General features: G+C 52.2%; 5 protein-coding genes across 5 annotated transcripts; 3 read left to right on the forward strand and 2 right to left on the reverse strand.

Annotated features, from left to right (window-relative positions):
• Positions 1-38: 38 nt before the first annotated feature.
• On the forward strand, positions 39-3,914 carry SMAC4_13749 (uncharacterized protein; the record flags this gene model as incomplete). The annotated part of the gene is made up of 1 exon (XM_066091590.1): positions 39-3,914. The coding sequence occupies one exon, from the start codon at positions 39-41 to the stop codon at positions 3,912-3,914; it is 3,876 nt and encodes a 1,291-aa protein (XP_065947046.1).
• Positions 3,915-6,921: 3,007 nt separating this feature from the next.
• SMAC4_09637 (uncharacterized protein) lies at positions 6,922-8,008 on the forward strand (the record flags this gene model as incomplete). Its single annotated transcript, XM_003343978.2, has 1 exon — positions 6,922-8,008. One exon carries the CDS (start codon positions 6,922-6,924, stop codon positions 7,933-7,935), a length of 1,014 nt encoding a protein of 337 aa, XP_003344026.1. The 3' UTR covers positions 7,936-8,008.
• A 37-nt stretch (positions 8,009-8,045) lies between these two features.
• Positions 8,046-12,162, reverse strand: SMAC4_09638 (uncharacterized protein). The gene is made up of 6 exons (XM_066090991.1): positions 12,094-12,162; positions 9,889-12,025; positions 9,788-9,817; positions 9,250-9,683; positions 8,850-9,195; positions 8,046-8,756 (listed from the first exon to the last, which is right to left on the reverse strand). Exons 2-6 carry the CDS (start codon positions 11,971-11,973, stop codon positions 8,133-8,135), a joined length of 3,519 nt encoding a protein of 1,172 aa, XP_065947047.1. The 5' UTR covers positions 11,974-12,025; positions 12,094-12,162; the 3' UTR covers positions 8,046-8,132.
• A 2,705-nt stretch (positions 12,163-14,867) lies between these two features.
• On the forward strand, positions 14,868-15,842 carry SMAC4_09662 (uncharacterized protein; the record flags this gene model as incomplete). Its single annotated transcript, XM_003342766.2, has 2 exons — positions 14,868-15,122; positions 15,423-15,842. The coding sequence occupies 2 exons, from the start codon at positions 14,868-14,870 to the stop codon at positions 15,840-15,842; spliced, it is 675 nt and encodes a 224-aa protein (XP_003342814.2).
• A 2,253-nt stretch (positions 15,843-18,095) lies between these two features.
• SMAC4_09661 (uncharacterized protein) lies at positions 18,096-21,728 on the reverse strand. Its single transcript, XM_066090994.1, has 9 exons — positions 21,641-21,728; positions 20,902-21,577; positions 20,615-20,807; positions 20,356-20,541; positions 19,991-20,279; positions 19,616-19,902; positions 18,624-19,510; positions 18,401-18,555; positions 18,096-18,342 (listed from the first exon to the last, which is right to left on the reverse strand). Coding segments are annotated over exons 1-7 (1,635 nt in total). The 5' UTR covers positions 21,644-21,728; the 3' UTR covers positions 18,096-18,342; positions 18,401-18,555; positions 18,624-19,509.
• Between the last annotated feature and the right edge of the window lie 506 nt (positions 21,729-22,234).

The following is a 22,234-nucleotide window of genomic DNA, read 5'->3' on the forward strand; positions in this document are numbered from 1 at the left end:
CCCTCCAAGCTGCTAGTGAGGCTGGAGCGGACGTGATTATGATCCAAGAGCCACGAGTGTGGTTCCACGAGGGCCGCTTTGGTATTCCCGGGCATTCCCTCTACGCTCTTTACACACCTGTCCGCACATGGACAAGTGAGACTACTACCCACCCACGCGTCGCCACGTACGTTCGTAGGGAAATGGCAGCAGGAGGGTTCACTCTCGGCCATACCAGAGATCTGCTATGGGTAGAGACGCAGGGTGTCACTTTCGTTAACATCTACCGCCGGTCAAACGATACTTCGGCCCTCGAGCTACTGCAAAATTGGCAACCAACGACAAGGACACTCCTCGCTGGCGACTTCAATGCCAAACACCACTCCTGGCAACCTGGTGCGGAAACATCAGAGAGTGCCACGCGAATTGTGGACTACGTTACAGAGCATGGCCTGGATTTGCTGACGGCCCCTGGTGTTCCTACCCACAACTGCGGTAATACTATCGACCTTACCTTCTCGAACATACCACTCTGCTCAACAAGAATTGCCCCAGAGGCGGACTGCGGCTCTGACCACCAAGTCTGCATTACGGACATTCCTATCCAACCGGTAGAGCCTCCTCGCCGTCGACTGGTCCTTCGTGAAGACCCAGAGGCTATTAAACTATTTGCCGAAAACGTCTCGTTTCTCATGGGTCTGGTCCCGCTCCTCCCTGCAGGCGAGAACTCCCCGGAAAGGCTCGACGAGCTCGCCGAGGCCCTCTGCAACGTCCTTACAGAGGCCCTCCAAATCTCTTGCAGGCCATCAAGACCTGAGAAAAACGCAAAGTGGTGGAATAAAACGTGCGCGCAGGCCTCCAGAATGTTCCGCAACTATCGGCACAACAATCCGAATCCCATCCCCCAGCGGATAGAAGCTCTTCGGCAGGAGTTTAAGAGGATAGTCAGAGAAGCAAAGCAGCTGTTCTTCGATGACCTTATCACGAAAGCGCGAGACGACAAGGACATTTTTCGGATCGTGGCGTGGCACGAGCCCCGCGACCGGATGGAGGCCCCCCCACTAGTCATCAATGGGCAGACCGTGATCGAGCCAGAAGCCAAAGCGGAGGCACTCCGCACGGCCCTTCTAGAAAGGAACAGCGAAGAGGAAGACCTCGAAACTGGCTGGGTACCCACAGTACCACGCCGTCGCCTACCCTGGTCGTCCGTCGTACACGCGGATGAAGTCTACAAAACACTTTGCGGCTCTGGCAACACGTCCCCCGGCACCGACGGTATTACCGTCCGTATGTTGAAAGCATCCTGGGAAGCGATCAAAGACCCTGTCCTGCGGCTCTATCAGGGCTGCGTCGCTACCGGCTACCACCCCCAAGTCTTCCGACAGGCGGAAGTGGTTATGATACCGAAACCTGGGAAAGACCAAACGACGGCCAAGGGATGGCGGCCCATCTCACTCCTGTCCTGCCTTGGAAAAGGCATCGAACGCCTTATTGGCAGGCGGATTGCTTGGACGGCTATTTCTAACGGGGTCTTGAATCCCCAGCAGGCTGGCGCCCTTCCAAGGCGTTCGGCCGTTGACATTGTGGAAGCTCTGTTTCACGATATCGAAGCTGCACTCGACAAGGGACTCGTTGCTGCACTTGTAGCCATGGATGTCAAAGGCGCCTTTGATGCCGTCCTAGTGAATAGGCTGGTCTTACGTTTGCGGGAGCAAGGGTGGCCGGACTGCGTGGTTCGCTGGGTTGAGTCTTTTATGACGGACCGCATGGCCTGCGTGCGATACCCAGGGGTGACCACCCCTATGCGCCGTCTCAGATGCGGGCTCCCTCAGGGCTCCCCTGCCTCGCCCATCATCTACTTGCTCTACACAGAGCCGGTCCATCGCCTTGGAGAGAGCGAAGCACAGCATTTTGGATATGCAGACGACTGTGCAGTTCTTGTTACTGGCACTTCGAACGAAGAGGTCGCAGAGAAGGCCCAACGAGAGCTGGACGCCATGGTTCAATGGGGAGTAGACAACGCTGTTGACTTCTCGCCGGACAAGACCGAAATTCAGTTTTTCTCCAGGAAAAGACAAACTGCGCCTTTCCCAACCATTACACACGGAGGAGTCGAGGTGGCTGCACAGCCGGCAATGCGCTGGCTGGGGATTTGGCTCCACAGCAAGCTGAACTGGAAGCACCACATTGAGCACAGGCTCGCCTCCGCCAAGCAGGTAGTCCGCCACATACGCGGTCTCAACAGAGTCTACCACGGCGCCCCTCCAGGCTCCATGGTGAAGGCTATGAAGGCTGTCGTCCTGCCAAAGGCCCTATTTGGCTCTGAAATCTGGTGGCCAGGCCATAAGAAGCACGCCCTTCATCGTAAACAAGGGGAGTTTCCGCTTGTTAGCAATGGACTGGCGGACCTCGTCCATAAAGTCCAGACTGCGGTTAACATTGCCATCCGCGCCAGCTTACCAGTGTGGAGAACGACGCGCCTTGCCATTCTCTACCGCGAAGCTAGCCTGCCTCCCGTCCCCCTTCTTCTAGAAGCGGCCCGGCGGCGGCACGCTGTGCGCCTCCTCACCTTAGATCCTGCCCACCCGCTCGTCCCGCGTCTTTCGGAACCCCGAATGACGCCGCGCGGCCTGCCTCGCCGCCCTACAACTCTACAGACGGCTGCACAGCTCGCCTTGCCTTTCCCGCGACCTGTTCTACAGCCGCCCGTCTATAACGGAGACACTCACCAAGATCCAGCGCCCACGTCTAAGGACAGGGCTGCCAAGGATTTCAAAGAATGGCTTCTCCAACGAGATCCCTCGGAGATTGTCGTTTACACCGACGGCTCTATGATAGCTAAGCAGATGGGCCCCCCAGCGCACGCGGAGGACCCCGACGCCGAAGAAAGACCAGAGGGCGAGTGCGTAGGCTTTGGCTACGTAATCTTTCAAGGACAAACAGAACTCGGCCGCGGATGCGGTCAGCTAGAACAAGCGGAAGTTTTCGATGCGGAGGCCGAAGGCGCGCGGCATGGTCTCAAGGCCGCTGTGGCGCTCTTCCCGGAGGCACAGGCCCGACCACGCATTACGATATGCCTTGATAACACGTCCGTCATTAGAGGACTCCGAGGAACCCCAGCTGCGTCGTCACAAGCGGCTTTCCTCGATTTCCGCGCCATCCGAAAGGGCTACGGCCCCAGTTTGGTGGATGTCCGCTGGGTACCCGGCCACAAGGGCATCACGGGCAACGAGATTGCTGACGAGCTCGCTAAGGCGGGCGCCGAAGGAGGAGAGGTAGTCAATGAAGGCTTGGCTACCCTTGCGCACTCAAGGCGGCTTGCTAAGAGGGAGGCGCATACGGATTTCAAGGCATGGTGGGCCGCGAACAAGCCAGAGTCTTATGCAGACTACCGGTTGGGGGTCTCTATCCAGCCTAACGACGAACTAAAAGAGCTGGACAGACGCTCTTTACACCACCTCCTCGCGGCCAGGTCTGGCCACGGGGATTTCAAGGACTACCACGAGCGCTTCGAGCACGAGGACGCCCTGCTGACATGCTTCTGTGGAAGCTGGAAGAATCCCTTCCATCCCTTTTTCTGCAGGAAGGCATATGCAGTTTCCCCGGTCACGGGCGAAGCGGCTACGCGGGAGAATCTCTCCCTTGCTATTGGAGTTTACTGGCAGCGCTTCATCGCTAGGATCCAGACCTCGCACTTCTTTTCGTGGACTTGCACGAGAAAGGCATGGCGCCAGACACTCTGGCAACAGCACACTGACGGCGGTGGCGCCGCTGACAACCTTACGAGGTTTTTACGGAATAGAGGGGTGGAGGTTGGCCATGGCCACGATATTGAGAGGGTTACGGTGGACTTGGACAGGCTGGTTCACCGTGCAAGGAGACGGGAGGAGGCCTTGCGGGAGGAGGAGAGCGAGAGCGAGAGCGGAGAGGAGTGATTTTGTCATTTCTTTTACCTTTTCCTTTGTGCTACAGGTTCCGTCATATACTGGCGGCTCGCCCACTGGGCGATTCGATTTTAAGTGTTGGGCCGCGTTTACGCTATGGGCAACACATGATTTATACTGGCAATAGGCCTCGGTTTGCCCTCGGATTAATGGTTTTGGTGGACAATTAGGGCACTGCTCTTAATTTTGTATGCTAGACTCACCGGTGCGGCACGTCTCATGCCCTACGGGAGGCGGAAGTAGACGTTAAAAATAACAACAACAACAAAAAAAAAAAAGCCGTGAGCACGATCATTGTGACCATAAACGCGATAGCTCCTGAGCCGGACATGGACCAAAACCCCCCATCAAGTCCAAACCGGATAACATCCTCCGACAGTTCCGAATATCAAATCCAAATGACATACAGAACAGTACGTCCTACCAATTGCCATCCTCATCATTCACTTCCACTTGACGTCTATGTCCTCGCCGAGCACTAACAGTCCATCCTATCAGGTATCATCAACTCCTTTCCAATGTGCGTCCTTCTACCTCCTCCTATCCAACTTTTCTCGCAACGACACGTTGTGGTCGCTGACTGTCACCTTCCCCCAACTTGAGCTTCACTCTCCTCAGTTTCCAAACACAACCGGGATCACTCTAGGCGACAGTCTGGTACTATTATCCATCAAGTGTTGACGACACTCCTCAACGCCTCTCATCTGTTCGACCATCTCGGGTCTGCAACGACACCCGTGCGAAAACGTCCGGGGTGGACATCATCAGTCTCGTATCCAGCATCATAACTAGCAGGTGATGGAGACTCGCAAGGCGAAGCTCGGGGCCGATCATCCCTCGACGCTGACGAGCATGGCCAACCTGGCGTCGACACACTTGTACCCCAGTTGCTTGGTTACGCCGTCCTCTCCCTCGGCCTGGGCCTGGGCGTCTTCTTCTTGTTAAGGCTACCCTATATACCATCCCCGGGCTGAATAGGTGTCAGAAAGTTAATGAGGTCTTCGTTGGGCAGGCTTTGCAGTTAGCCAAGCTGTCTCCTTTGGAACAATCTTTGAATGAACCTTCTTGTAATCTGGCGGCCATAGGTCGGTGTCGCGTCTCACCAAGGACTGACATCAAATGCGGGCCTCCAACAGAAGAGGTACGGTATGTACCTACACGTAGTGTAAACAAAGTATTGTACGTACCTTAACTCGCCTACTCTGGCCGCGCTTATTTAGGGCGGGAAGTCTACCCACCCAACGACCGACGTCCCAAGTCCTCAGTTTCTCCCGAACCAAAACACTTCTCTCGTCATGTCTCCCACTTGAAGGGTCCTTTTTGTCCGTCCCATCCGGACCTCTACCCACCCTGAATCCTATCCATCTTAACACAACGGGGGTAACGCTCTTTCAACATGCCAGTAATGTGTTACACTACAACAGCGGGTTCATTTTAATGCTGTCACAGTATAAAATTGGCAGTATGGAGTCATCATACTACAGACAGTACGGAAACAAACGCAGTCTTAGTCTTCGCGATGACACAGTACTGAGCTATTTACCTACTAGGCGGCGAGAGACAAGGCGACTGCATTCGTATCTCTCCTCATCAGACAACTTGAAATATTCCCTCACCATTACCAAATAAGTGAGGTACTTCAGCTGATTCCACCTGCCCTCTCAAGTCAGCAAGTCTGGTCTTTCACGAGGTGAACACTTACAGGCCTCGCCGAAGTCGTTCTTTCAATGTGCCAGGATTGCACTGACGAGGTACACGTCGAGGGCAGGAGAGCCTTGCGCTGGTACAGTAGTTTTCCACTTCCGGACACCGAACCTAATATCCCACTTGTCGCTGCCCCAATCGTGCTGCGGCGATCCTTAACGAGAAGCTTCTTTCCACCTTTGGGGAAGTATTGCCTGCACGCCGGCCTGGCTGAAAATTCCAATGGAACGAAAGAGTGAGATCCCGGGTGTGCTGGATCTGGTTGGGTGGAAAAAACGTGCTTGGCGAGAAAATGAAATGCGAGTTCCCCGTTTGGAAGGGAGCATTATCGGCAATTTCGAATATCCAACCATTTAGCGAGGACTGGGAAAAGGGAAAGTTGAAAGAAAAAAGAAGACGAAAGGCAGCATGGAGGTGGCCTACCGTAGAAACTCGCGAAATAGGCAATAGGCCTAAACCTCTCAAAGTTTAGGGTAAGGCAGATGTTGGCTGAGTCAGTGTCATCATACAAATGTACATATGCCCGCCGTGCTCTGGCATTCTAAAGCGGGAGAAAAACTGTGCCAATCTTCCCCAGGCAAGAGCAATTAAAAAGGCCCGGTTGACCAGTCCCCGATCAGAAACATTGCCCTCCGCCTTAACTTACATACATTCGCATGTACAGGAGGCGGGCTTGCACTGGCAGTAACCCACCTCTATCTGCTAGACTTCGGCACTCTAAGGGCGACGTACTTATTGCCTATTTCGCGAATTTCTACGGTACCCGAGGGACTCGCTTCGTTCTTGCCTATCAAGGTGCGCGAGACAAGCATGATGAAGGCGCAGAGGGATGTGGCTGCTGCATCTTCATGCTGTCAGATTGGCGATAACGTGGGGTGCGTTGGTCTCAATTGGAAGGAGCAGGTTCTGAAATGAGCTGAATTGGGCCGGCCGCGCACATCAACACACCATCTCGATGGCTCGAGACTGTCGGGCCTGAGCCTAACGATTGGTAAGGTAATCATTGGGTATGGCCGGGCGGCAATGGCGGCAGGTGGGGGTAATGAAGTGGAGGGAAGCATCAGGCTGTGTGTCTGTATTCACGCAGTGCTGTTTCTCTTCACGCAGTGTTGAGATCAGGGAAATGTTTTTGTAGGTCTCGATGGGGCATTCAGCCAAGTCGGGCAACCGGGAGTTTGCTGGTTTGTGCTCATCCCGAACTCATTCACGTCCTTCCTCAGATACCGGACCAGAGTCATCACTCTTATCCGGAGATTTATCCCCTGGCTGACCTGGGAACAAGCTCTTGCTCATCATGGCAGACATCCTGTCATTCAACGTCCCGCTCGTGGCTTCGAACTCGGAAGCAGCCAGCTACAAAGTCCACAACGAGCCTGGCGAAGTCCACCGACCCTACATCACCGGGACCGACCAAGACGGAGCTACTATCGTGCAGGGGCACCTCGTCCATACCATCCACGGCTTTCACTCCGCCTGTTTCCCGTCCAGCGCCCGGGCCCTCGTCTCCACGCTCGACGCCAACGACCAGTTTTCTCGAATCGACGAGCTCGCCACCGGCCGCGGCAGCAACCTGACACCGTGCACGCTGATCGTCATGAGATGGGACATGATTCCCGGGCGCGCCTCACGCCGCTTCCGCTCCGTGCAGATCGACTTGATCTTCTCGGCCTACGGTCCCCGGCGGGGCGTCGCTCCGGGTGCGAGCATGTCGCATTTGGATCCCGTCCCAAAGAAGCTCGCGCCCGCGACGCCGCCGGTCCGCGGGCAACTGATACCCACCAAAGTGGTGAAAAAGACCGGCTTTTCCGGGGGCCCGACGATCGGCTACGAGCCGTTTGTGTCCGTCTCTGGCGAGTACTCGCGCGATCGCGAGGTGGAGGCCCTGTATGACACGTCGTGCTGGATCAGCGGGAGACCGAGGCATGTTGGACGGGGTACGGGCGGCGCGAACGCTGTTCGGTTCACGTTTGTGGAGAACGAGGCGTTGGGAACGGGAGTGCAGAAGACGGTGTTCACGGCTGTGTTGCTGCAGAGAGAGGAGAGAGACGCGGATGGGCAGTTTGCGATGAAAGTGAAGGTTAATTCCAAGGTTGATTGGTTCCAAGACAAGAAGACGAAGATTAGAGACGCTGTCGGGCTTACGGAGAGGGACCATCCTGTCATTTTTGACCCTACGGTTAGCTACGTGGTGGAGGAAGGCGAGAGGGTTGAGAGGAGGGATGCGAAGAGTGGCGTCGATTGGAGGAGGTTATGGCACGCGGATTTGGGGAGATTCTTGGAACAAAACGAAGGGAACGCAACCCATTGACCAGCACCTCCATGCGCCGTTCTGCGTTCTGTTCATCTAGATTCGGTCTTCAACTTGCTCACAGATGCTGTTTCGGATCACTGACATTATCATAGTTTTTTTTTTTTGTTACTTCTCTTATCTACTTTCATGCTCCGGGCTGGTCGTGGAACCATCCAGGAGGCAGGGCAGCATCCCATTCCGTCCAACTCGGATATTCAGATTCTGCTCCGGCCGATTGCATCCCTCAGCCCGGGTATATAGTGAATGAGTCTGTCTACAAGAAACCTTGAACTTATCTTCTCCAGTTCATTCTCTTCGAACTTGAAGAGTTTCGCAAGGTCCACGTATTTCGTTTTAGAATGCTCGTCCTGCAACCCCTTGAACAGCTGTTCCATGAGCTGTTTCGGTGTAACCTTTGGCTTAATTTGATCCCACTGCACCCCTACGTCGTTTAGACAGAATAACACCAGCGCCGCCACGCCAGCAGCCACAGCTGTTGCGACCGAGTTTCCACTATCGGCTGGATCCTCAAACACGTTGGTTCCTGGGAACAGCCATTCCGTGTCTTCGAGTGTGACATACGGCTTTGGCTTGCAGTGAATGTCGGCCGCGCCAACCGTTTGGGTTAAATTGCATCCGGCTGGGTAGTAAGTAGCGCTGGCTGAGTCATCCCCGCGGGTGTCCTTGGCGGCGCAGTACATTATGGGCGGTTTTGAGTATGGACTGTGGTCGAGGAGACGGGTTAGCTCGTTGGTATGCTCCTCCACGGCTTGGGTATAGCGAAAAAGCCAGGACATGGAGAGGATATCAGCGTCGCGTTTAAGTGCCCACTCTACCGCCTGAATGTAGTTGGTGTTGTTAGCAATCTGGAACCCCGATTTCTTCGACCACGGAGTATGGAATAAGATAACAGATGTGGGTTGGGAGCGTACCTTTACTGCTCTCTCCGGATCAAAAGCAGGATTACCAAGGTCAAGCTCATGGTAGTTGTCCATCTTTGCAACATATATCTCGACGAAAGGGCAGATTGTGGAGATAACCCATGCCATTTTGCTGCCATGTTGCTTTGTCGATGTGTAAAAGGGCACCGTTTTGCCGTCCGGTGTTCCCAGCGGGAAGCCATTGTTTGCCAAATACTTTCCCACACTTTCATACTCCGGATCAACACCGTCATCAACTAGGGCCACTTTGACTCTTTCGATAACCTTCAGTCTGTCGCTCATGTTGGTTACCATGGCTGCATTGAATGCCTTCACGGCTTCAAAGCCTGGATGAGTTCTGAATCGGGCCCAAGGTTAGCCAATGTCATGTGTTGCAAACTATGTTTCTTACCTTTGCGGCACAAAGTTTTGGGCAGAGCGCTCAGGTTGCTTGACAGTCGGCTCTCCGGTTTCAATCCAGGCTGTTATTATCTCAGGAGTCTTGGTGGACTTGATCAACTCCTCTGTCTCTCGCATCTGCGCATCAGTAAGGCGATTGGTATCTAGCCATGACTTGATGCCCGGTGGCAGGTGTTGGATTTTCTTGCTTTCTTTGGATGAAGATGCAACCGATTGATCATGCTTCTTAGTAGTCGATTGATCGTGGCTCTTGGCAGTCGAATGATCGTGATTATCAAGGTGTTGTTCAACCAATCTCTTGATGTTTTCAGTGTCCAGACACTGTTGTCTCGTTGTCCTCAAGATTCCATACACACTGTTCGTGCCAGTTATCCTCTTTTTAAACCTTTCGACATTCTTTTTGTTCCGGTCAGGGCCTTCAAAACCCTTTGAGTAATTGAGAAATGTCAGCTCGCGAATAACCGTTCATAGCGTAATAAAAGCAAGTGAGGTGAGACTGGGTTGACTACAACTCAGCGGTGTCTGCTTACCATTTTCGCGTACAACCAGACCTTCCTCAACTGGGACCCAAGGACATTGTTAGAAGAAAGGTTCCAAGAGATTATAATATACCCTTTTGTCATTGACTCACTTGCCGCAATTGTACCAATCCCTTCGTGTCTGACCAATGATGGAACACGGCATTTGTTCCAGATGAGTATAAGGACAGCTCAGACAGGCCTTTGGCCTTGCTTATGGTGTTTAGCGAAATGTCTGGCTTGTCCCAGTCCAAGAATCGGATTTCATCCATATGCTTCAGGCAGCATTCGATCGTCTCCTCGCTGCAGTACCGATGAGGGTTGTCTTTTACTTCCAGATACACAATCTTGTTGACCCCCTTATCATTCCTAAGCCATCTAAACACGGACTCGATGTTCTTAGCGTCGTCGGCATTTTGCTTTTCACGGTCCTTGTCATTCAAGAGGATATACGACCTGTCCGGCTGTAGGCTGAGACGAAGATAGGAAAGTCTTGGTTCGAAGATAAGGAAGTCGTACAACAAGCGGGTTTGAGAATTCACTCGCCGCGGATGATGAAACTCACGGCTCTTGACAGCGTTGCTTTTGGTAAGGTCGGGAAAGAGAAACTCAATGGCGTTCTTGTAGCCTCCAGCCACCTCGACCACCTTATCCTCCAAGTATTCCGTGAGGCGGTTGGAATTGGTGTAGTTGTACTTCCACTCGTGCGTCTCAGTATGCTGAGACTTACTGTCATACCAGCGCCCCAGGTCATGGTCCGGAATAACTTCAGTTGATCCGTCGGGTTTGATGCGTCCGTTTGGCTTGATGTGGCCTCCAACTCTGGGGTTCAGGCCCAAATCCGGCATTAGTTGCTTGTCGTCTACGGTCTTGTGCGGTTGTCGCGTCGCATTTAGCCTCTCTTCCGTGCTCTCCTCCCTGGTGGCATGATGAAAAGCGTAAGGGCACTGGCCGAAGGCATTTTGTTGCTTCAGGACACCAGGGGCTTTCGTAATTAGTGCCTTGACCACGCCGAAGTAAGTATCGTAGTCCGGGACTTTATGATTTTCCTCATTGGCGAAAGTGCAGCTCTGGCACAATCTGGAGCCACTATTGCGGTCTTCCAGATGTTTGTCAAGATCGAAATGAGTGGCAGTGCCGGTTCTGCGTTGCCTTTCTGATAAAGAAAGTCCGCTGTCAATTCTCTGAACTGGCTTAATGATAGGCGTATCCTCGTTGCCGGCGTTAGTGAAACCGGCACCAATGTAGGGAGACATGGATGGGTCTGTCATAACTAGACAAGGGGTATCTTCGTGAAGCGCAACTTTGCTGAAGTGTAGTGCATCGTGTAAAGGCGTGTTTCCAGGTTCCTGACTGTTAGTCGAAATCCGCATCTGGGTCAAAGCATTGTTGGCATTTTGAGTATCAACCAAGTTGATTATGCTCTCTGTGCCTTGAATGTTGTGCCGGATGGCCAGATGAATGCAGTTCTCATCAAGCTCATTAACCATGCAAATTGCATCGTTGGGCTCTTTCATAAGTCGACAGATCTCAGATGTAAGACCCCCCAGCCTGTCGCGGTCATATGCTTCTTGCTCGATAGCATGGTGTAGCAATGGCTTCCAGTCTGGAGCCGATCGTGCCATCATCTGACTCGGGTCCTCTTTCAGAACTATTCGTAGCAAAAACAATATCATGCTCAACGGCACCATCCTAGCGAATTCCAAGACGGTATGCGGGAACGGCTGCTTGGATGCATTGCTTTGAAGGCTGCCTGGAGCTGGTTGCTTCTCCAGACATTTTCTGATGCGAGTTCGATATTGAGGTACGAGATTTGCGAGTTCCTTCAGCAGTTGTCTTGCTTCATCTGTCGGATGCGATCCAGAATTGATAGCACTAGCACCGATCTGGAACAGGTTTGCTTTCATTACTGCCTCTACAGGTAACTTCTCGCAGATGTGTTCTAGGTCGAGACGTGCGTCTCTCATAATAGTCGCTGGGTCGTTTGAGTTCTTTTTGACCGGTTGATCGGTGATGGGGGGCTTGTATCCTGGAGACTGTCTGTGCTTCGCCTTGTGTGTTTGCCCGTTGTGAGCCTTTGGCTGCCCATGAATAGCAAATACGTCCGGTTCTTCGCCTTCACTGCTGTTGGCACCATTTTCGTTTCCATCATCGAATATGGGCTCCGGATTATTTAGAGGAAATGGTGGATTTGCCATCAGAAAGAAAGCAACTTCTTCCAGAAGTCGCGGGCCGTAGGTGGTGGTGAAACTGCTTGTAATCATTAGTTTTTGATTTTGCTGACAATTTCTCCTACTAATCTGGTAGCTCAGTCGTACAAGATGGATGGTAATAAAAAGAGATGACCTATTATCGACAACGGGGCGATGGATTGATTTCTCGTCTATGGGGCACAAGTGACTAGTGGCCCATTCGAGAAAACTTGTTGCGGTGACTTTCGTAACAGATTGCAGGCAGGTCAAAATCGACGAGAAAAGATAAGGTATCGATTGGGCGGTTAGGTATGAAAAAGGAGTGCAGGGAAGGATATCAAGAGAAGGATGCAGGTAATTTAGAACTTCGTTAGTAAATTGATTCCAGTCGCTCGAGATAACTTCAGCAAGTTATTTTGGCGCAAGTCAATGTTCACTCTCAAAACCGAGGGCAAGAAAAACTGGAACGCTGCTTCAAAAGAGGGAAATGGCCCTTTGCCCATCAGTCGTTTCCATTGCCCACGGGTTGAGAAGTCGGCCTTTCCTGCAGCAACAAAATGGCTGGGGGCGGAACTGCAATTCGTGCAGCACTCCCGTCGTTGCAACAAGCCGTGCAGGGTCGGTCATTGCCCGCTGCTGCATGCCGCCTCCTTCCTTGGGATAACAGACATCCGTCTAATGTGACGATCTCATAAGGAAGGTGCAGTCAATAAAGGTGACAGTGCGTGCGTCGTCAAGTGTCACCGCAGGTTTGGGTACCACCATCCCACTCACGGACAATGTGACGTGCTCAGGAGCTCACTTACTCAGCTTTCAGTCCATCGAGTAGGTACCTCTAGTATTGTTCACCCCATTGCCGTTCGGTCATTCATCACTGCAACCCCTTGTTCTAGCTTTCAATTCAATGACTGTCTTCCAGGCACCAACCAAAGGCATGAACTGATACGCTGTTCTTCCTTGCAACTTTTGCTCTGCTGCATATCCTGACCGTTCATTACCGCATGCTTCGGCTTTCCAGTTCTCGAGCCTCTTTCTGTATCTACAGTCGAATAGACCTCACGAGAAAAAGCATCTTCAATCCGCCTCCCAGGAACCTTGTCGCCGGTTGCCCTGTCGAACTCATTATTCCTTCATACCGTGGTCGGCTCCGAATGTTTATGAGCTACAGAGCGCCGAAGGAGCATACCTACTTATTGGCCAACCATCGGGCTATATCTAAGTTCAGACCATGGAATCACCTCCCCCAGATGAGTCAGGACAGAGGGTTCTTGATGATGAAGTCACACCAAACGCCTCAGGCTATAAAGTTCCCTCCAAGTTGATGTGCGTGGAGCCTTGAGTTTGCATTTTATCACGCGTGCACAAGAAAGTTATACCATTGCGGCTAATTATCTCTCGTCGCTAGGCTTGTTATGGTCCATGGCGTCAACACAGTATCGCCATCTCCCCTCGTCATGTCAAGTATCTGGACGGGCCTGCTCGACTATAGCCAACTGACAACACTGACGTTCAGCTACTCAATCTCAGACCTACTGAGAGACAAACCTGTTCAGTCGGCATTCGTTAAGCAGGCTGACCATCTACTCCGAGACATTAGAGGGGTAAATCCTAGCCCATCATGGCTTGCGTCGCTGATCCATTGAAGCTAATGACTAGCCTTAGGCCCCTGAGTTTTCAGACTCCCAAATAGTCTTCTTTGCGGCGGACCTAGGCGGTGCAATTGTCAAAGAGGTGAGTCTTGCCTGAAATATGTTACTACGTTGATCCAATCTCATAAGTGAAAATGCATATAAATGGGACTCACTAAGTTAAATGGCTTTGTCGTCTGCAGGCACTCGTTGTGGCAGCTTCACGGACTGATGATTCCCGGGAAATAGTCAGTAGGACTACCTTGGTGGTAAGTTGATCACCACGCCCCGTCCATAAACTATTGCTAATTTGTATAACAGGCCTTCTTTGGCTCCTTACACAGGGCCGAAGATACCTCCGAATCGGTCTTACTGCTTGATAAGTTGTTCCGTGAGGCAGCGGACTTCGTATGTTGGTCAACAGGGTATCCTCAACTACTCGTCGGGCTTGCCGTTTATCATGAGAGCCTCGCAAAACGATTTGACTGTGCCGAAAAGCCGTACTATATTATCACCGTATCCCAACAATGCCAAGTAGGGCCCTCCAAGAGCGACATTGTAAGTTATTACATGGTTTCTACGCATTGGACACCTCGCACATTCAACTAACTGCAATACGTGTGCGTCCTAAATGAAGATTTTCCCAGAGCCCAGCGTCAGGATTTCAACGCAAAACGAGATCTTGTTCGGTCGTACTTGTTGGAGCTCCCGCGCATTATACTCTACAATGTACGAAATGGGGAGAAGTGGAAGATCACACCTCGTGAGGGGCAAGAGGGGTTGCGTTCCATGATTGAACGCGTTCTAAAACTCAAGCATACAACCAAGGGAAAGATGAGTGATGAGGAGTTCACCGAGATGTGTACCGGGGTGAGCTTGGAAGTGCTGAATCTACGTTCCCAGGTGGTTCACGGAAGTGAAGAGGCGTCTGTTTTGCCCTTATCAAGATTTGGCAGCGAGGGCCTTCGAACCGACAGGAATTCTACAAAGATGCAATGAGCTACCACCACGCTGTAGACTACGGGCACCCGGAGATGTTGGCAGGCACGGAGTTTTCCGACACGTGCATCCCAAATGCAAGAGCACAGTATGGGAGGGTCGAAGGCAAAGCTAAGATTCCATCTATGACAGAAGATTTCAGATGGGAAGAAGAAAAAAGGAAGAGAACTAGATACAAGCGTGCAAACCCAAATAAAAATATACTGGTCGCACGAGGGATAGCGGGACCTATATGTGGGTCGCTGGCTGCCAGCGCCGTCACAGCAACTGGTGATGGAGAAGTTGCCGAAGAAACACTGGGATCGCATCAACGTTTTCAGCAAGAAAGACTCAGATACCCTCCCAGAGCTTAAAGAAAAGATCAACCACAAGATTGAGCTTGAGGAAGGAAAGAGTCCCCATGATCTCGGATACAACTCGTGGTACAAGATGACTCTGGAGGAGCTGGAGGAATGTCGTCAATACATTACTGAAAACCTTCAAAAGGGTTTCATTGACCTCGGTCAGAAGCCCATTCTTGAAGAATTGGTTCCTACAGTTTGGTGATCCACTACGACAAACTGATCACGATCGACCTCATTCATGTACCTGTCTTAACCTACCTTCTTCATCCGCCTGCATTAGCCTACCTCTTCCCTTCCTGAGGGGAAGATTGGCATGTCATAACCATGGTTGGTTTGCAACACACCAACCAACACCTTTGTAGAAGAGTCGATTGGCTCCATTGCATGTATTATTTTCAACCATCGGCTTTTATGCATCGTCAGCTTTGTAGAACAGCGTTTAATATGACTGCACCATTACTAATTATTCTTTTTTCTGCCATAGGTCTCATCCCGCGACATCCCCTTGAAGCCCGATACATCCTCCGAATTCGGTTACTCCGTCGATGACGCCCGCCTCTATGCCAACAAACATACCATGAGCCCGGCCTCCTTCCACTACGGCCAACATCCCGGGGCCGTTGGCATCGGTGGCCTCCCTGGCACAGCGGAAGATTCTCTCATGGCTCAATACGGTCGTGGTTATGCATGCGGTCACCATGAAGCCCCGCCGCCGACTAGTCATAAACAGGATTTCCCTGCCACAGCCACTTACGCGCCGGCTCCCAACCCCTACGACGATCCTACCGCTGTTGGTGTAGGCAGGCAGTTTACTAATTATACGGCAGCGGGGTACCCGCTGGTGGGTCTTCTTCAGGCGAAGCTGGCGCCATTAATTCTCTCCGAATGGCTCTCATCGTGCTGAGTCGCCCACGAGTCCGCATGAGGTCCGACCGTTCGCTGCACTTGTTTGTACCTATTGCTTCTTTGACGAACGTCGAGTTTCGTGTTGGTATTGATATCGCTCCTGTTGTTGGTGTTGGTTTGGTCTTGGTCGTTGCTACGTAGGTACCTAGGGAGCACCGCGCAAGCCGGGATCGCTGCTTTTGGGAGACCGGTCTGCACCACACTGAAGCCGACTGTATACATATAGCCTTTTTCTTTCCAGCCTTTGTCATTCTAAATCCTACCGATTTTCTTTAGACGAGATCAAAGATTTTGGTCCGCTCCTGGTTGCATGTGCAACTCTCATGCCCGGTGTTCTCCGAAAGAACTTGGCAGAAGGCGTCAGGGGATCACAATCAAATGTCCGTGCTCTGACTCCGAGTTGGTTCCTACTGGGATGTCAAGCTTGAGCGAGACGCCGGATGCGTTTGTCTCCTACACCAGGGATGCCCTAATCTCTTCAAAGGAAGTCCTACTACAGCAGGTAAGATGGAGTGTGGTTGTTGTTGGTTAGTGTTGCGGTCGTTGTCCGTCAAAACCTGACCTGATCATGCTTTGTGACAAGGGCAGAGTATGGGCTTGAAACAGTGGTTCAATTCAGCTAATAATTAACTTTGGTCTCGAAGGCCTTGTTGATCCTTTCACCCTCAAGACGAGGGCTGAGTTCCCAGGCCTTCTTATACAAATCCAAACCATCCTTCTGATCAATACATACAGGGTCCTTCCGGCCTTTCAAGGCCGCAAAGCATCCTTTTAGATCGTCCTTGCTGACAGTGTTTCCTCCTGGGCCGTCTTAGCCGGTCTGATCCTTCTTGGTTGGTTCAGGTTGCTTCCAGTTGAAACTCGAGGGCCCGTTATCGCGGCCTAGCGTTGAGTAGTGATGAGGGCATTCGGACGTGACGCTCCGCCGGGGGAATAGGCTGTTCGTCCGTGGTCCTGTTGATGCCTAAGGGCACCTGGCCTGGCCTGGGTTAGGCGTATAGCCTGGTGTCAAGCTGAGCAAGGGGTCATATGTCCGTGTGACAACCTCTGCCTCTAGTCAGCAACGCGAAGATCCTAGGCACCCATTATCCTCACTACTTGAGAATACGCCTTCTTATAGAGGTCGAAAGGAGCAAAACGGCCTTTGGGCCCAAAGTAGTCTATTAGTGGGCTTGAACTCTTTGTTTCAAGCCCAGATATTGTCGCCCTCGTCTACCAAAGTATATTGAGCTAACTAGGTAGGTTTGTACTATCAACCTCGCGACTTACATGCCCAAATTCCAACGCTCCTTTGGTTCGATATGAAAGTTCTTAAGTCCAATCAATCTCGTACATCGACTCGGCCCGATAGAAACGGGAAGATATGAGAACTGATTAACCGAACAAAGCCTTGTTGGTAGGTTGGCAGCCAGGTCCGCCCTGCCGCTAACCGCTAAGTGCATAAGCTGAAGGGCAACACCTGTTTGTCCTCACCGTCAATCTTATGTGTCTCCTTTACCTTGGTATGGTGCGTCATAACACCGCAATAAATCCAACGCAAGGGGTTCACACTGTCTCTTTTCGTGGACCTAAACACGACACGGTCCGTCCCAACGTCCTGTTTGCCATTTTTGCCGGCCTCTATCACACCACCCTTGATGATGGGGAACTCCACCAGATCGTCGAAGTCCTTTCCAGCGTTCTTACACTCCTCGGTGAAGGCAAGGTTGTCGCTATTGCTGTACTCGTGGGGGTACATGCCCTTGGTGGAGTACTGCCAAAGGGGTGCATTCTTTTTGATGGGCTCTTTCGGGGGTGACCGCTTGTAATTGACTGCCTGCTTTAGTGCCCTCATGATCTCGTCTTTGGTCCAGTTTTTTGTTCCCGAGTCTGTTTATGATAGTTATATTAGCCCGACAAGTAAGGTAATCTAGATAGATCCAGGGAGGATCTCTGTGCGGGTGGGCGGGCATGCTAAGCAAACAGAAGGACTTACGGGATACGCAATCGACAGAGTTTGGAATCTCGTGGGCGTTGGTCGCCTCACCGGGATCACTGTTTTCGGTCGGTGGGCAGCTCTCCGGCGGCGTAGCACCTTTGCTTGTAAAAGCATCGAGGATGCAATTGTTGCACAGATGATCTTTGGCGCAGATGTCATCGTTGGATTGAATTGATATCTCTTCCTCAATTATTTCCGTTGCGCCTACGCCGGGTCAGGTCAGTCAGTCAGCAGGGAAGCATATTTAAGGTATTGAAAAGAAATAGGAATGGACGGGGGTGAGTCATACCCTTAAACTTTTCAATATTCCTTTTTGCCTCTTTGGCAGCACCTACTCCCGGCCCTGAAACGTCCGGGGGTCCTCCCATGTTGGTAGCCCAGTAGGTGGCCAACTCCAAACTTTCGTCTGCTATGTCGAACCAGTGAGCGAGCCAGTATATGATGCCGGCGTTGTCAGTGTTGGATTTGTCGGCGGCATCTTCGAGTTGACTCTCGAGCTTGCTTTGAATCGTTGAGAGTGCTGATCGAGGGCGCGTTAACTCAGTGCGCCGTCAAACGACATGAGGGATACGGCTTACCTTTTCTGGCTGAAGTTGCAGTGGCCTGGACACGGGTCGTCAACGCCTTATCATTCCAGTTGTCAATCATAGAAGACACCATAGCCGCTGCTGTAGCCATGTGTTTTTCTATGGCACTCGTCGCCGATGACGCAAAGCTTTTATCTATTGGGGACCTGTAGGTACACATGGAAGGATCAGCTCTTGGACACCGAGTGACATATGGGGCGCGGGACATGCTTACGGGTTCCAACTGCCAGAGTTAGCGCCGTCAGGACCGTCATAATCGAAAGGTAGCGTCCTCGGGTTGCTACTATCGTCGGTCCCGTCAGTCCCGTCAGATGGCACGTGGTACTGGTCAGTCGAGCAAACGATGCCGCACGTTTGATCGCAGCCTTGAATGCTGCAGCCACCACCGCATCCTTGGGTTCCGCAATCATCGGCCGGATCGGTAGACGAACAACCGCCGAAAACCTCGCAGCTGTCGGTGCCGCAGCCCGAGGTGCATGTTGCGGTGCTTTTTGCGCTGGACCAGGTTACCGAGGGAACACTGTTCTTCATCGTGACAGAACTGGTGGCCTGAGGTTGGATTGTGACCGGGCGCTCGGTCCCAGGGAAGGAGGGCGCAGGCGTTGCGCTGCCCGAGGGCACAGGTGAGAATGTCGCCTCGTTTCCGTTCAGCGTGATGACTGCCGCAGGTGGCATAAAGCTCTGAAGTGGGAACACGGTAACTGGTGTGGTGACAGAAGGACCGACAGTAATGGGCCAGAAAGGAATTGCGTCCGTTACCAACGGTGCTAGAGTGATTGTCGTTGTCTTGGTGCCCGTGTGACCGGCCGAGACGGTCCAGACTGATGTGACCAGCGGGGAAAACGTGATTGTGGTCGCCGAGCCGATGGGGTAAGGCGGAAGGATGACCTTACAGGGAGGAAGACACGGAATATGGGGCTGAGAACCTTCCCAAATGTTCGGAGGATAGTAGACATTGCCAGAACTGCCGGAGCCGGTGCCGACACAGACATCCGGGCAGTAGCCATGGCTGCAGACGAAATCGCACAGACCGTAGTCTTCAAGCCCAGCAATAGGCTTCCCTGTTATAGCAACCTTGGGCGGTGCGTCAATCAAGGCGCCCTGTGCTGTGCAAGTGCAACCGTTCCTGGGACAGAAACCTGGTGGATTTGAGAAGTTAGTAAAATAAAATCAGAAACGTTTTGGCCTCTTATTAGAGATCTTGACTAACCATATGTGCAGCTGAAGCTGCATAGACCGGCAAGAGCCCCCGTTCCTGTCCCTGCTCGGCAAGCTGGAGGAGAGAAATCCGAGACGTCCGGGATTGTAAGCGGAACCTCGGTGGTGCCACATGCACCCGAAGGGCAATAACCGTGGTTGCAGTTATAAGCGCAGAGGCCCGAATAACTCGCGGATTCGCCAGAGATTGGATATCCAATTACACCCGTTGCGGGTGGCTCTTTAACCGCCTTGCCCATTTGTCGGCAGGTACAGGCAGTAGCAGGACAGTAACCCTGTGAGATTTTTCTGTTAGGGCTATTCATGCGCATAGTGCTAAGTACCGGTGAAAAGAGATAGGACCCGGGAGTGTTCGTAACTTACATACTCGCAGGCGAAGCCGCAGAGACCCGCGAAGTTGTTCACTCCTGTGCCATTGACACACGCCTGTTTGGAGATAGACAGAGATGGGCTAGCGTATACACTGCCAGACACGGTAGCGGAGCCGACCCAGGCGTTGTATAGACTGCTGGTACACACTGACTCGATGGCCTTGCCGTCGACTCGGGCGATCGTGGCTCCGTTGCGGCTCAGTGTAACAACAACGGCGCCGGTGCCACTGAAGGGAACACTACCGTGGTAGATACCAATATGGTCATCCGGTTTGTATGTCCTGAAAATCAGTTAGTGGGTATCCTTGCCATCTCCCTTATGCTAACATGACCAAAACCAGAGCTACATATACTCACCAAGACGCTCCTGCTTGTGGCACACCTCCAACAGTGACGCTGATAGTAGCCTCGGATGTGAGAAGAGCCGAGAAAAAAATCTTGTCCTGCACCACCTCATGTGGGGCAAATTCAATCTGAAGCTGGCTAGCCGTGTTGCCAGTGGTACCGGTCGATGCGCAAGCTGCACCCGGCGACAATCGATACCTACAACTCAGAGTTAGCATGGTCAATCTCGTAGTGCCACGGTGCACATGTATGTGCTGCATAAGACACTTACCAAGCCGTGAGCCCTTCCTGTGTTATCGTAGCCGTACCCCACTTGAAAAGGCTGATGACATACGGCAGAAAGAGGCGCCATCCGTCGTGCGGCATATCTTTGGCGAAGTTGCTAGGGCCTTTGCCAATGGTGAACGCCTCCATGGCTTTGTCGTGAAGAGGACCAATGTAATGGGACTCGCCGTAGTCATTCCCTATTAAAAACGTTGCATCAGCGGATGGTTCTCGAAGCGCGTTTTCTTTTGGTGCTACTAGAAAAGGTAGAGGTAGGTATGTAAGTGTGCTCACATGAGATGATCTCCACAAACTGGGTATTGTCAATCAAATCGGCGCTTGTCTTGTTATATGATGCTTGCACCCAGCGGTCGTACCAGAGACTGTCACCTCTCCAAAGCCAGTTCTTGTTGTAGCCGGGAAGGTTGGTAAAGAACCAAGGTGATATGGGCATCATGTAAGGCTTGCCGTTCAGGTACTGCAAATATGACGCGTCGGTGTAAGTGTCCATGTCTTGAGCTCCCCAGGGCCAGGCTGCCCAGCTGAATAAGCCGTCGGCAACGCCACCGCCTCTTTTCAAGGCCTCCTTGGCCCCCAATGACGACCAATCCGGAATGAAAAAGACGTTGTGATCATTCTTGAGGTCGATCCAGTCATCGGCGCTGTCTGGACCCTCGAAGGTCGAGACAAGGGACTTGCCGTTATACTTGAAATACGCTGTATGAGCCGCATACTTGGCAAGCAAGGAATCAACCTCGTCCTTGGGCCATGCGCCATTGCCAGCATAATCAAAGGAGAAGAACATATCAAATCCCATGGCAGCGGCCGCCGAAAAGGCCGTGGGCAGGGAGGATGCGATATTGGGCTCCTTGTAGGCAATGTTGAGAGCAAAGGCATCAATCTGAGCCTCTCGGGCCAAGCTGATATCTTTTTTCCAGTCGTTTGAGGTGTAGTTGGCGGCGTTCCCAACCTGCACGTGCAATGGGCCCAGTTAGCCATACTACCATTCCACTGTTCAAGGGAAATAACCTACCATAAAGTGTGCAAACACGGATCTTGCTGACACCCCCGCAAGCCCCAAGCAGGGCTGCGGCTGTGGAGAGAAAAAGTGATGCCCTCATCGCAGCAGTTGCTGTTCACCACTGGGGGTGTGTGGTGAAGAGGAAGAAGAGGATGCTGGACGTCTCAAAATCATGGTCGACTGACTGGCCGTTCCGGGCCCTTTTATACATGTACCTATCTCTACCTTACGGTTCAACTCTGCTGTCAAATTTTTCTTCTCCTGTTACCTACCACCTTCAGATCCACACGGAAATATCCTCGGCGCGTATGTGTGGTGTCTAAACTCCATGTATTCAAGCGGCGGTTGTGGATGTGACCAGATTACACCAAGAGCGCGACGGACTGGACTGGACCGCGAGAGAGCACCTCTGTCTAGGACAATGATACTACCCACCTACCTTGACAGCTCTTCTGACCGGAGTTTCGGCATTGGGGACTGGAATACTCGTAAGACTGTCGAGGTGCTTTGCATGGGTTCCATTGTTCACGACGTTTGTGAGGTGGTGGGGTTCTCTCTTTTCTTCCGGTCACGCTGCTCGAAGTAGGTAGGTAGGTAAACCGGTAT

Source organism: Sordaria macrospora, chromosome 5, assembly GCF_033870435.1.
Source record: "Sordaria macrospora chromosome 5, complete sequence".
NCBI classification, from domain to species: Eukaryota; Fungi; Ascomycota; class Sordariomycetes; order Sordariales; family Sordariaceae; genus Sordaria; species Sordaria macrospora.

What these genes read in the sequence shown, in the direction of transcription:
- SMAC4_09638 (XM_066090991.1), bottom strand. Translation starts at nt 11,973, where the DNA reads ATGGCAAATCCACCATTTCCTCTAAATAATCCGGAGCCCATATTCGAT. An exon ending in TCTGGTTGTACGCGAAAATG is followed by an intron (nt 9,684 to 9,787) that starts GTAAGCAGACAC and finishes AATTACTCAAAG; the next exon opens with GGTTTTGAAGGCCCTGACCG. An exon ending in ATCCGGAGAGAGCAGTAAAG is followed by an intron (nt 8,757 to 8,849) that starts GTACGCTCCCAA and finishes AACTACATTCAG; the next exon opens with GCGGTAGAGTGGGCACTTAA.
- SMAC4_09661 (XM_066090994.1), bottom strand. An exon ending in CCACAAGCAGGAGCGTCTTG is followed by an intron (nt 20,280 to 20,355) that starts GTGAGTATATGT and finishes ACTGATTTTCAG; the next exon opens with GACATACAAACCGGATGACC. An exon ending in GCGGCTTCGCCTGCGAGTAT is followed by an intron (nt 19,903 to 19,990) that starts GTAAGTTACGAA and finishes AAAATCTCACAG; the next exon opens with GGTTACTGTCCTGCTACTGC.